The sequence below is a fragment of the Camelina sativa genome, chromosome 5 (genome assembly GCF_030686135.1).
Source record: "Camelina sativa cultivar CO46 ecotype springtype chromosome 5, ASM3068613v1".
NCBI classification, from domain to species: domain Eukaryota; kingdom Viridiplantae; phylum Streptophyta; class Magnoliopsida; order Brassicales; family Brassicaceae; genus Camelina; species Camelina sativa.
In genome coordinates, this window is record NC_141884.1 from 11,214,541 (window position 1) to 11,228,139 (window position 13,599).

The 13,599-nt window shown below is 42.4% G+C and overlaps 1 protein-coding gene and 3 pseudogenes across 1 annotated transcript; 2 read left to right on the forward strand and 2 right to left on the reverse strand.

Annotated features, from left to right (window-relative positions):
• Positions 1–2,194: 2,194 nt before the first annotated feature.
• Positions 2,195–3,298, reverse strand: LOC104789142 (oxysterol-binding protein-related protein 1A pseudogene; annotated as a pseudogene).
• Positions 3,299–3,300: 2 nt separating this feature from the next.
• On the reverse strand, positions 3,301–4,098 carry LOC147943563 (uncharacterized). The gene is made up of 2 exons (XM_087512278.1): positions 3,947–4,098; positions 3,301–3,808 (listed from the first exon to the last, which is right to left on the reverse strand). Exons 1-2 carry the CDS (start codon positions 4,096–4,098, stop codon positions 3,301–3,303), a joined length of 660 nt encoding a protein of 219 aa, XP_087368404.1.
• Positions 4,099–11,160: 7,062 nt separating this feature from the next.
• LOC147943564 (mavicyanin pseudogene) lies at positions 11,161–11,809 on the forward strand (annotated as a pseudogene).
• A 1,165-nt stretch (positions 11,810–12,974) lies between these two features.
• On the forward strand, positions 12,975–13,328 carry LOC104789144 (mavicyanin pseudogene; annotated as a pseudogene).
• Positions 13,329–13,599: the final 271 nt, after the last annotated feature.

Genomic DNA, 13,599 nt, shown 5'->3' on the forward strand with positions numbered 1-13,599 from the left:
CATCAAAGTTGCAGCACCTCAAGTTGGAGAAACCAGAGTTCATAGACCACCAGTATGGGCTGCAGACTACACCTCTGGAGAGGAATTGTCTGATACAGAGGAAGAAATCAACATGGCGAAGGTTGATGTTTTAAATGTTGATGATCTTGTCTTCATGACCATTTCAGACCCCACGCAGTTTCGAGAAGCAGCTCAACATCAAAAGTGGAAAGAGGCGATGATGCAGAGATGAGATCCATCGAGAAAAATCAGACATGGTCTCTCACCTTATTACCGGATGGAGCTAAAGCGATTGGAGTTAAGTGGATTTACAAAACCAAACTGAATGAGTTGGGAGAGGTGGATAAGTTCAAAGCGAGGTTAGTAGTGAAAGGTAAGGCACAGGAGTATGGGGTAGATTAAACTAAAGTATATGCTCCTGTAGCTCGAATGGACACTGTGAGAATAATTCTTGCTGAAGCGGCTCACAGAGGATGGGGAGTTTATCAGTTAGATGTCAAATCTGCCTTTTTGCATGGAGAGCTAGAAGAGGAGGTATATGTGGAGCAACCTCAAGGTTATAAAGCTCCAGGAAAGGAAAAAATGGTCTACAAGTTGCAAAAGGCTCTCTATGGACTAAAACAAGCACCACAAGCTTGGTTTAGTCGCATAGAAGCATACTTTGTCAAAGAAGGCATCACTAACAGTTCAAATGATCAGACTTTGTTCATCAAGCGAGTTGGAGGTAACATTATGATTGTAAGTATTTATGTTGATGATTTGCTGTTCACGGGGAACAATGATGAGCTGCTAGAGGAGTTTAAGTGCTCCATGAAGAAAGAGTTTGACATGACAGATTTGGGGAAGATGAGATATTTTATCGGCATAAAGATCATACAATCAGAGAAAGGTATCTTTATTTGCCAAAGAAAATATGCTGCTGAGGTTATTGACAGGTTTGGAATGCAACATCACAATCCGGTCTGCAATCCGATTGTTCCTGCTCAAAAGATTGGTCGAGATGAGACTGGTGAGAAGGTCGACTCAACCTTGTACAAGCAAATGGTGGGGAGTCTAATGTATCTGACTGCATCACGGCATGATCTAATGTTTGTGGTATGTTTACTAAGTCGCTTTATGGCTTCCTCTACTCAACTGCATCTTGATGTAGCAAAGAGAGTTCTGCGATACCTTAAAGGAACGATGGAGTGTGGTATTTGGTACAAGCAAGGAACAACGAGTGATTTGGTGGCGTACACAGACAGTGACTATGCAGGTGATATAAATGACAGCAAGAGTACTTCGGGGTATGTGTTTATGATGAGTGGAGGAGCTGTGGCATGGTCTTCACGGAAACAACCCCTTGTGACACTTTCTACTATGGAGGCTGAGTATGTTGCGGCTGTAGCTTGTGCTTGTCAGGCTATTTGGATGAGGAGAATACTGGAAGAGATCGGTCATGAACAAGCTAACGAAATTATGGTTCTTTGCGACAACACTTCAACCATCAAGCTGTCCAAGAATGCAGTCATGCACGGAAGGTCGAAGCATATACGCGTACGTTATCATTTCCTCAGAGAATTAACTAAGCAAGGAGTCATCAAACTTGTCTACTGCAACACGGAGTCGCAGCTTTCAGATGAAACGACAAAATCATTGAAGCTGGTTTCGTTTCAGAAGGCTAGAGCAGCATTTGGAATGATCACTTTGAGTGAACTTAATCTCTCAGAGAATTAAGTTCAAGGGAGGGTTTGTTGGAATCGGTTAAATTTGTTATGTTGTTGTGTTTTGTTCTGTTTTGCATTTTATTTGCTTCAGTTGTGTTGTTTACCGAGTCAATGTTTGTTAGAGTCAAGTGGATTAAGTTGGGTTGTGGTCTTAGTTGTTTCCTATTTTCTCGTTGAGTCAGTTCTTGTTTATGTAAGCCACTATAGAAGGTACTTGCAGTTCACTAATGAAAGTTAAGGGATTTTGGTGCAAAAATGTATTTCAAATTAACAAGAATCTTTCTTTTTGCATTTTTTTTTTAAGGGACATCAAGAAAATCTAAGGAGAAATTAGTTGTTTTCATCACAAACTCCTTGACAGAAGGAAAAAAAATGGTATGTAAAGAATTATAACCATGAAGAACACGAGAAACAACAAAAACAACAAACATACAAAAATGGAAATATGTATTTAGTGATGAAGAGAAATGGAGTTTTGTAGGTCTCGTTTACTTAATGGATTGGTGAACTTGACCAAAGATTTCAGGACAATCATCCCAACGACCAGAATCTTGAGCTTCCCAATAACCTCCATTGTATTTGTAAGTCTCACTTCCTTTCTCTTTTCTAAACCACTTTGGTTTCCAACCTCTCTCTTGCATCTCTCTCGCTTGTCTTTGTCCCTGTTCCAACCTCAACTTCTCCGCGTTTCCCATTTCAAACTCTCCCTTCTCCAAATACCTCTGGTCTGGTCTAGGTCTTGAATATGTTGGTGGCAACTTCTCCTTTAAACTAGCCGTAAGCTCGTTCAACGTGATCCCAAACCGTGTTAGATTATACTTCGTCGGGTTTTCGGAAGGTTTGTTTCGTTTCCACAGAAGATGAGATTCACTCACCTTTCCTTGATTCACCATCACATAGTGCATACTCTCATCTCATTTCCCAAACAACTTAGCCACTGTTTTCCCATTTTTGTCTTCTAGTACACCTTGAACTTGATGTGGATTTCTATCGATCATCGACTGTTCCTTGAATTTAAGTTTGCAAGAGTATTCACCGTTGCCTTCTATCCGCATTGTTCTGTAGTGATCACAATACAGTTTACCAAGTATGAGATTGTAGATTGATGTAGTCACCTATATTTTGAGCAGAAGTGTATTAGCATTACATATCATGCACAAATGCTTTTTTCTATCTATAAAGATTCATACCTTACTCCACTGCAAAGTTTCATCATCATCAAATTTCAAAGTCAACAACCCAAGAAAGCGCCTGGTGATAAGCGAGGTGAACTGCGTGCCGTTGTTGGTGACGATCTCGTACGGGAGTACGTGACGACATATGATGTTTTTCCATATGAAATTGGTCACATCTAGAGATTGGATCTTGGTGAACGACTCCGCTTCTACCCACTTGGTGAAATAATCAGTTAGCACAAGGATGAACTTCTTGGACCTCGACGGCGGCAGAGGTCCTACGAGGTCCATGGCCCAACGCATGAAGGGGTACGGAGCTTTGATGGTACTCAGTATTTTGGGCGGGACATGTTGCATCAGCCCGTGACGCTGGCACGCTTCACACTTCGCCGAGAAGGCCTCACAGTCGGCAATCATGGTTAGCCAGTAGTGACCATCTTTTTTATCTTTAAAGCAAGTGCACGTCCGCCGGAGTGGTTGCCACCGTTGCCTTCGTGTACTTCCATCATGATTCGTTCGGCCTCCTCGCGACTAACGCAAGTAAGGAATACCCCGGACGAACTGCGGCGGTATAGGTTTCCATCCAAGAGGATGTATTTAGCGCTTTGGGCCTTTAAACGCCGGGTTGCCCAGCGATCCGGTGGAACGATTCCATCGGAGATATAGAGCTTAATCTCAATTTGCCAATCATCGGATGGCTTCGTGACATCCGTCATGTCTTCTATTGGCTCGTCGACCTCCATCGGAACCGAATCGTCATTGATGACTGAGATTAGGCTGGCTAGGTCGATGCTAGGAGCTTCGATGCACTCGACTGGAATGGTGCACCGCAAATCCGGATCCGAGCAGTTCGCCAGGGCTGCGAGAGCGTCTGTTGATGCGTTCTCGCTTCGCGGGACCTTCGTCAGAGAGAAAGAAGTGAATTCCCTGGATAATGTCCAGACCAACTAACGGTATGCTCCCATTCGCTCGTTCTTGGCGTCGAACTCGCCACTAAACTGGCTGACTACCAGTTGAGAATCGCAGAAAACTTGTAGGTGTGTCACCCCGAGTCCTCGTGCTAACCTAATTCCCCTGAGAACGGCTTTGTACTCCGTTTCGTTATTTGACGCTTTAAAATTGAGCTTCAATGCTTGCTCAAGTACTTCGCCAGTGGGAGATCGGAGAATGAGTCCCACGCCGGATCCATGATGAGACGACGATCCATCGACGAACATCGTCTAGTGTTCCTCCTTAGGGGTAGGGTCCCCGAGTTCAGGGGACAGCTCGGTGATGAAATCGGCCAGGACTTGTGACTTCGAGCTTGGACGAGAGCGGTATTCGATATCGTATTTGCTTAACTCGACCGCCCACTTTGCCATATGTCTGGATTGGAGGGGGCTATGGAGGATAGTTCGGAGTGGCTGATCAGTGAACACGACGTTGGAATGCGACTGGAAATAAGGTCGAAGCTTACGCGCAGCAACAATCACGGCGAGGGCCAATTTCTCTAGCGTGGGTTACCGTGACTCCGCATTGTTGAGGGCTTTGCTAGTGTAGAAGATTGGTCTTTGGTCGCCACGGTCGTCTCGGACCAAGACACCGCTGACTACCAAACTGGAGACTGAGACGTAGAGGTAGAACGTTTCGCCGTTCTCTGGTTTAACTAGCACCGGGTGAATGGTTATATACTCCTTCAACTGCCAAAAGGCGATTTCGCAGTCTTAGTCCCAATGGAAGTCCTTGTTTCCTCAGAGGAGTTGATAGAAAGGAAAGCATTTATCCGTTGAACGGTTGATAAAGCGATTTAGAGCGGCGATCCGGCCGGTCAGGCGTTGCACCTCCCATTTTTTAGTTGGAGACGGTAGTCTCAGTATGGCTTCAATCTGTTTGGGGTTTGCCTTTATTCCCCGTTCGGTAATGATGTATCCCAGGAATTCGCCCGAGGTGACCCCAAACGTGCACTTCGTCGGATTCAGCTTCATCTGGAACTGGTCTAAAATATCGAAGCATTTGGCGAGATGTTGAACGTGTTGCTCCGCGATCAAAAAATTGACCAGCATGTCGTCGATGTAGACCTCCATAGTTTGACCAAGCAGGTCGGCGAACATCATGTTCACCAATCGTTGGTAGGTCGCCCCGGCGTTCTTCTGTCCGAACGGCATAACTTTGTAACAGTAAGTTACCCTATCCGTAATAAATGCTGTTTTTTCGCGATCCGTCGAGCTCATGGCGATCTGGTTGTATCCCGAGAAAGCGTCCATGAAAGAGAGCAGCTGGTTTCCGGATGTGGCTTCGACGAGTTGATCTATCTGCCGCAAAGGGAAACTATCCTTAGGACATGCTTTATTGAGATCGGTGAAATCCACACAGACTCTCCACTTGCTGTTCTTCTTTTTAATCACGACTGGGTTGGCTAACCAATTGGGGTATTGAACCTCCATTATTTGGTCCGCTTTGAACAGTCGTTCGACTTCATCTTGGACTGCTTTTGCCCAATCTGGACCCAGACGCCTACGCTTCTGTCTGATTGGTGTGAACGTGGGATTGACATTGAGTCTTTGGCAGATGACGTCCAGGCTGATCCCGACCATGTCTTTTGTGGACCAAGCGAATGTTGAGGACCGAGACTGTAAGAAAGCGATGAGCTTTGTCTTAATGTGGTCCTCCAGTTCGGCTCCGATACCGACTGTTCGTGAGGGATCTGAAGAGCCGATGTTTACCTGGACGACCCAACACTCTAGAGACTTGAGCAGATCTTGCTCCGGCTTATGGGGACTAGTAAGGTAGTCCCCACTCTATAATTGCTATGCCTCCTCCTTTTTCCTTTGCTTTTTTTTGACTATGGTGCAAGTTCGGACCATCCTCTGATCGCCGTAGAGCGTGAAGATTTCTGTAGCGTTCGGGAATTTGAGGCAGAGAAGGTACGTCGAAGGCACAGCTTGCATCGCGTATATCCATGGCGCCCCAAAATGGCGTTGTAAATTGGAGGCGCGTCGATGACCACGAATTTAGTTTTCCTAGTCACTCCACCAGCGCGCGTACTTGCAAATTTACATCGCCCATTAACATTTTAGCAACTCCGTCGTAATCGGTCAAAGTTTGGGTCTCGGGTTTCACCTGCTCGGGTGTGACGCCTATTTTTTCTAGCATCTGCCAGAACAAAACGTTCACAGTACTTCCAGTATCAACAAGGACTCTTTCGACAACGAATTCGCCCATAGCTACTTCGACGACTAGGGGATCCGAATGTGGATATTGGATTCCTTTGGCATCTTCCAGTGTGAATGATATAGGGTCCGTGTAGAGCGAATGTTCGTTCAAGGCCGCCTGAAGGCTGCAGACCTGACGCGCCCTCTTCTTCAATGCTCGAACGGAGTCAGTACAATACTCTGGCGGGCCGAATATCATAGTTATTCGGCCTCGAAGAGGGGAGTTGGCGCGTTTGGGATTCTGCCCCCGCTGTCGTTTGGGGGGGACCATGTAACTCTTTCTCTTGGGGCATCTCCTCTTGATGGTCTGCGAGTACTTGAATCTCTGGTTGTTGAATATCGTTAGTCAGACCGTTATTAGTGTAGCCTCGACCGCCGCCTCCTGCACCGCGGGCACCAATACATCGACCACCTCGCCAGCCTCCACGACGACCTCTGCCCCCACGGAAACTCTTGGGTTGAAAGACGGCCTCAACCTCGCAAGAAAGATATTTTCCATATAGATAATTCTTTAGGTGGACGCACTCGTGCGTGGAATGGCCGGGTACCATGTGGAAGTCGTAGTACAAATCTTTTGGGTCGGGCGTCGGCTTGCTTTGGCCATCTGCCTCGGAGACCGCGTGGACGACGCCCTTTTTTGGTCTTGGGGATCATGGTGCTTTCGGGGCTCGTGGTATTTATCCCAATTCCTAGCCTTCGTGGGGGCTGGGGGTGTGGACACCGTTTTCGCGGCCAACCGGGCATCCTCATCCTCCACGAGTGTGAACCGGGAGGCTCGATGTAGGGTGTCATCAAGGTCTTTGGGTTCTCGGATGTTGAGGTCTTTCCGTAAGGGTTAACTAGGAAGTAGACCTTTCCTGAAAGCGGCGTCTTATGGGACGGAGACGTTCGCCAGTTTCTCTTTAAACCTGCCTAAGAAACTGCCAATGGGCTCACCAGGTTCTTGGTCCATCTCCTAGAGATTCGAACTCGTCACACCTCGCTCAATGAAAATTCGATAATGCTTGAGAAAAGCCGTTGACAATTGGGTGAAGTTGTCAATCGAGTTCGACTCAAGCCTTGTCAACCAAGTTAAGACGGGACCGGAAAGACTATCGATGAACAGCTGGCAGTATCCAATATCCCTCTGTTCGTTGGTAAATCGCGCCTTGGCTACAGTCACCATGAAAGATATCATGAAATGGACTGAATCCTTATCTCCGAGGTTGGTTGGGAGCTTCAGCGTGACGTTCGGTATGGCGGCTTGCAGGATCCGCTGAGTGAAAGGAGTTCACCGAGTGACCTCGACAATCCTATCGATCTCTGGAGCTGTGTTGATAGCCCGGTGAAGGAGCAAACTCATGCTGCGAATCTGCGACTGGATTTCCTCGATCTCGAGGCAAGGTCTCGTGCTTGTCGAGGGGGCGAACTGAATAGCCGGATCTCACGGATCTGTGAGTTCGGGTTCGACGGCCAGATGCTCGACGTTACCTGGGGGGAAGAGTCCTTCACTCTGATTGGTTGACCGTCGGTATGTTCGAGAAATCGAGACGACGTGAGAGATCGCCTATCCTGAGCACAGGCAACTGCCCTGCAGAGAGTGGTGATGGGGCCGTCTGAGTTACGACAGCATCAACTCTGCGGTTGGTGTCGAAGATCATATGGTAGATCTGCTATGTCATGGTGGCGAACAAGACCTTGAAGTCTTCCATAGAGACGACATGTGGGTTTTGTACTGCCGTCGTAGTGCGATCAGGAAAATCTCACTCTCGCCAACCGGATCTCCGCTCGCCGACCTCAATCTCACTCTCGCCAACCTCAATCTTGCCGACCTCAATCTCACCCTCGCTGACCTCAATCTCACTCTCGCCAACCTCAATCTCACTCTCGCCGACCTCAATCTCAATTTCGCCAACCTCAATCTCACTCTCGCTAACCTCAATCTCACTCTTGCCAACCTCAATCTCCGCCCGCCGATCTGGCTCAATTTCTCTGACCCTCAGTTAGTGCGGCAACTCCGTCCTCAACCATTGCAGATCCATTATTAAACTCTACGCTCTGTAAAAACGAGCTCAAGGCGCATAACATCTAGACGAGCTCCACGCTCCACGCGCCAGGCGCCACGCTCTACGCTCCGCAAAGACGTGCTCAAGGCACAAAACATTGAGGCAAGCTCTGTGCTCCCCAACAACATACTCAACGCATACAACATCAGAGCGAGCTCCGAGCTGAGAAGAAACTATCGCTTTAACCATCACCACACGAAGGTAGATCTTCCCGAGGCGGTCTGGAACGCCCAATGCCGAGCAGGCATATGTTAAGTCTTGAAGTACGCCCGCCGATCGCAGAAATACCTCGCTCACCGGACTGAGGGGGGGACTATTGTTGGATATGGACTTTGTCCCATATGACAACTCGGCCCAACAAGACTCGCTAAACTTGTTAAACTGTGACTTCGGTCTGAAAAATTTGGGAGAAAGTCCATTAAGCTCCGCAGAGGGCAATTTCAGGAATTCGCGCAGAAACCCTAGAGTGCCTAACTCCACACTCACCTATAAATAGCTCAAAACATTTATTAGGAACCTCATTCTGACTTCTGGACATTACTCACAGACTCTACATCGAAAATAGAGTTTATTGTCTTTTGTGTAATTCGTTTCCACCTTTGAGATAGTCATTTTTCTGGTGGTTAGCTTGTCTGTAAGCTGACGAACTCACTCTTTGTAATTGACGACCTCATTTCGTTAATAAAGGACTTGCTCCATTCTTTCCCCGCAAAATCTTATTTATTAGAATTATGCTCATCCCGGTACAAATAGATGTTAATATGGGTCAGCAAACCCATTTATTAAATGGGTATGTTAAATTAAAATGAGCCCATTTATACCCATTTATGGGAATAAATTGAATGGGTTAAATGGGTTTCCCCATTTAGTCTCATTAATTATATGGGTTTTATTATAAATAAATGGATACCCATCTAGACCCATTTGTGTTGATACTTTTATTAAAATGTGTTTTCCCGCTAAAACCGTAAAATATGTTTTCCTGCCAAAACCGTAAAAAATGTGTTTTTCTGCCAAAACCGTAAAAACATGTTTTCCTGCCAAAAAAAAAAATTGTCTTTTTTATCAAAATATTTTTTCTCAAAACCTTGTTTTTCCGTCAAAAATGCAAAATTGTCTTTTGTTATCTAAATGTTTTACCGCCAAAATTACAAAACCACAAAATTATACATTATCACCAAAATTATATACTTAAATGTGTTTAATAGGTTAAATGGGGCAATGTATGTTTAAATGGGTATGGTTAAATGGGTTTCAAATATATATGAGTTTAAATGGGTTTATACTTAAATGGGGTGGGTTTAAATTGGATGGGTTTAAACGGGGTGGGTTTACCTGTTTTAACATCCCTTTACAGAAACAATCAAAAAAAGAAAGTATCTAATTTTCATGAACAGATTTGCTTACCCAGGTAGAGGACACAACACTGCGCCTAGCACCACGTGGACCGTCTAGCAGCACATCCCACGTATTGTTGTCACGGGTGATTACAACATTAAACCGGTAGAAGCCAGTCTGGTTCTCAGGAATGGCAGTTGGAGGCGTGATAGGAAACTCAACATCAGGTGTAGGACTGAAAAGAAACGCCTCAAAAATGTACATCACTTCCTCCTGAGTGAGCTGTCTCTGTGTCGATGTCAAGATGAAGGCATTAAGCATAGGATCCTTGAAATTCACTTCCTGAAGGTTAACAACAGCCATTATGGACCTGTAAAAAACATGAAAGGAAAAATTCAGCCATCAGTACATTTACAACCTGATCGCTAGTACATTATAGCCAATTTAATACATGATCAGGTTTGAGCTACACTAGCCTATATAGAGATTACAGCAAAGCAAACAAGATGAAGCATTACTAGAGCAGTGATTATCTATATAAGCATCTGTATAAATACAGCCATAAATACATTTACAACCTGATCGTTAGTACATACATGATTAGATTTGAGCTACACATGTTTTGTGTCAATTACATTGTGATTTTCTTCAGATACAGTGTATAATATAATATAATATTGATAATGATGATAAACAAAATTTCGACAAAACTTATCTTGTTAACTGTTTTTATCAACTGCCATCATCATCTAGTTAACCATATGATTTATTTGGTAAATGATATCAAATTTTAAGCTATAAATATGTATATGCTATATATTCATGAACTAGATAATATTTAAGTTTAAGCTATAAATATGTAAATACTCATGAGTACAAAATGAGAAAAAAAAAAACAGAGGATTAGTCTTATCAATATCTAATTTATTAGGTAGGCAGCCATTTATAAAAAATTTGGCCAGTACTTTTTTATTAAAGTGTTATGTTTCTTATTAACAAAATCCCATGTATTAATAATTTTGTACGGTCAATATGTAGTGCACTTTATTATGCTTAAGAAAAAATGATATTATTTAAAATAGCATTTTTCTGAAAATTGAACATGAAATATGATGAAATTAGACACCCATCACACTTGAAGTTAATTATTAGCAAATAAAAAATAAAAAGTGGAAGGTTATTTTGCGAATAATCAATTTGACTGTTCACTTTATGCACACTTTGAATAAGCCTAAGCACATACACGAATCTTTCTTTTTGTTCTTTTTGTTAAGGGACATCAAGAAAATCTAGATTATTTTAGGTTTTAATTAAGAAGACTATAGTTTTTTTTTTTTTGTCAACCTAAACTTTTTTTTTAACAACGGGTTATTAGGAGTCTCAATTCTAGTAGGTTAGACAAAAAAAAAAAAAAAAAATCAAACGAAAACACAATGGGCAAATTAGTAACATATATATTGTATCTATCTTTTATATGGAAAACGCCAATTAGAAAAGACCATAAAAAATACATCACTAGGAAATAGAAATTATCAAAATATATTATATTTTTTTGGTTAAGAAAATATATAAAAATTGTCAACCCAATTCCTAAAGAGAAAATGATTGTTTTAAACGAGACCTTAGGTCTCTATATAAACAACATAGCGCTATCTTAACTTCTCACCAACCCACTCTCAAAACTTCATAAAATCTCTTACAAAGTTGTTTTCTTTAATTGCTGGTTAATTCTCTTGTTTCAAACAACAATTCATCATGGCTTTGATCAAAAGCAACGTCTTCTTTACTTCTTTGCTGATTCTTGTTGCACTTTTTGGAGGTGCCATTGGAGGAACCGTTCACAAAGTGGGTGACTCCAAAGGATGGACGATTAGCGTTGATTACGATGCATGGGCATCTTCAAAAACTTTTCATGTGGGAGATTCTTTGGTCTTCGAATACACTAAAGATTTCCATGACGTCACTGAAGTCACTCACAATGATTTCATGTTGTGTGAAGCATCTAAACCGCTTTCAAGATATCAGACCGGTTCTGATACCATCGCTCTAACCAAGCCAGGAATCCAACACTTCATATGCGGATATCCTAGACATTGCAATTTTGGACAGAAGCTTCAAATCCATGTCTTACCAGCCTCATTAGGACCCGTCGCTGCTCCGGTTCCTCGACCGGTCCGATCACCAAGCTCTTCTTCGTCACCTTCACCGTTGGCTGATTCACCGGTTAACAGTGCTCCACAGTATCAGATGGGACCGTCACCAGCTCCACTTAGCGCAGCTTCAAAGTCTAGTGTTTGGATCGGACTCTGCGTCCTTCCTTTACTTTCTCTAATTTTCATATTAGTTTGATAGATTCACAGACGTTTTGTCTTTTGGCTTTTGGTTCTACTTCTTAGTTTTACCAGTTCCGTACGTACGTTTGAGAATTGAGACTATGAGTTTTAAGTTTTTTTTTTTTGTTCCTTGAGTGGTTTTGTTTACTTCAACGTAACAAGCGACACAAATTCTTTTTAACTTCCGTATGTTCACATAAATTTCTATTATTTTGCTAAATAATTTTGATATTACGTACAATTGCAAACTCGGCAAACAATTAGTCAGTTATATATCATGCGTTATAAAGGAAACAAAGTATTTATAAATTAAGAAAAAAATGAGAAATATAGATATTCGTACGTAACCGAGCATGCCATACATTGCAACAAACTACGTACTCCTGATCATGAATTTTAGATCTTGTGATGTGTAAAATTAAACTGGAATCGAGATGGTTACTCGAATACTCAAACCTATTTAATATTATTACCATTTTTTTCAACCCAAAAAATAGTATATGTTATAATTTATTTAATCTTTATAAATAGTTTAATTTTTGTGTAAATAAAATTCAGAGTAGAAAACTATATGAATGTGAAAAAGTAAAGCAAAAATAAAATTCACTATTGGATATATCGATGACTTGTGTCTTTATATTCAAGTCGGAGCGAGAGGGACGTGGACAAATCAAAACACTATTTATTAAAATCACAATCCTAAAAGAAAAAAATTTATGTGAAGCCTCTGTTTTAGCTTTTCATTAAGAACAGTAAAGTTATGATTAAATAAAGTTTTTTTTTTTTAACAAGGGCTATTGGGACTTGGGAGTTCTCAATTCTATTCTAGTAGGTTAGACAAAAAAGGAAAATCAAACGAAAACATGATGCGCAAATCAGTTAAATATATACTGTATCTCTTTTAGTCTTTTTATATGGAAAAGGGAAATTAAAAAGGACCTTAACAAAAACATCATCACTAGGAATTATCAAAATATATTTTTTTGGTTAAGAAAAACATATTAAAAGTGTCAAATTCCTAAAGAGAAAAGGATAAGGATTGTTTTAAACGAGAGCTCGGGTCTATATATAAACAACATAGTGCTCTTTCAACTTCTCACCAACACAAAACTCAAAACTTCATAAAAAGCTGTTTTCTTTCATTGCTGCTTAATTCTCTTGTTTCAAACAACAGTCCATCATATTCATGGCTTTGATCCAAAGTAACGTCTTCTTTACTTATTTGCTGATTCTTGCCGCACTTTGTGGAGTTTCCATTGGAGCAATGGTTCACAAAGTCGGTGACTCCACGGGATGGACGATTATGAGCGTCAATTACGATGCATGGGCATCTTCAAGAACTTTCCAAGTTGGAGACTCTTTGGTGTTCAACTACAACAAAGAGTTCCACGATGTCACTGAAGTCACTCACAATGATTTCAAGCTGTGCGAATCTACTAAACCGATAACGAGATACCAGACCGGCTCTGATACCATCATTCTAACCAAACCGGAACTCCAACACTTCATATGCGGATCTCCTAGTCACTGCAACTTGTGACAGAAGCTTCAAATCCATGTCTTACCCGTCGCTGCTCCGGTTCCTGGACCAGTACGATCACCACGCTCTTCTTTGTCTCCTTCACCGGTTAACAGTGCTCCACCGTATTGTAGGAGCTAGAAATTTGCCACACTACGTAAGAGGTATTGAATAAGAGATAACAACACAAACGTTAAGGGAAGAATAGAGGCGAGACCAAAATCTCTTTCCTTAACTCTTTGAAAGCCCCGCAGTGCGACGGGATTTAAGGTTACAAGAGTCCCAGAATACA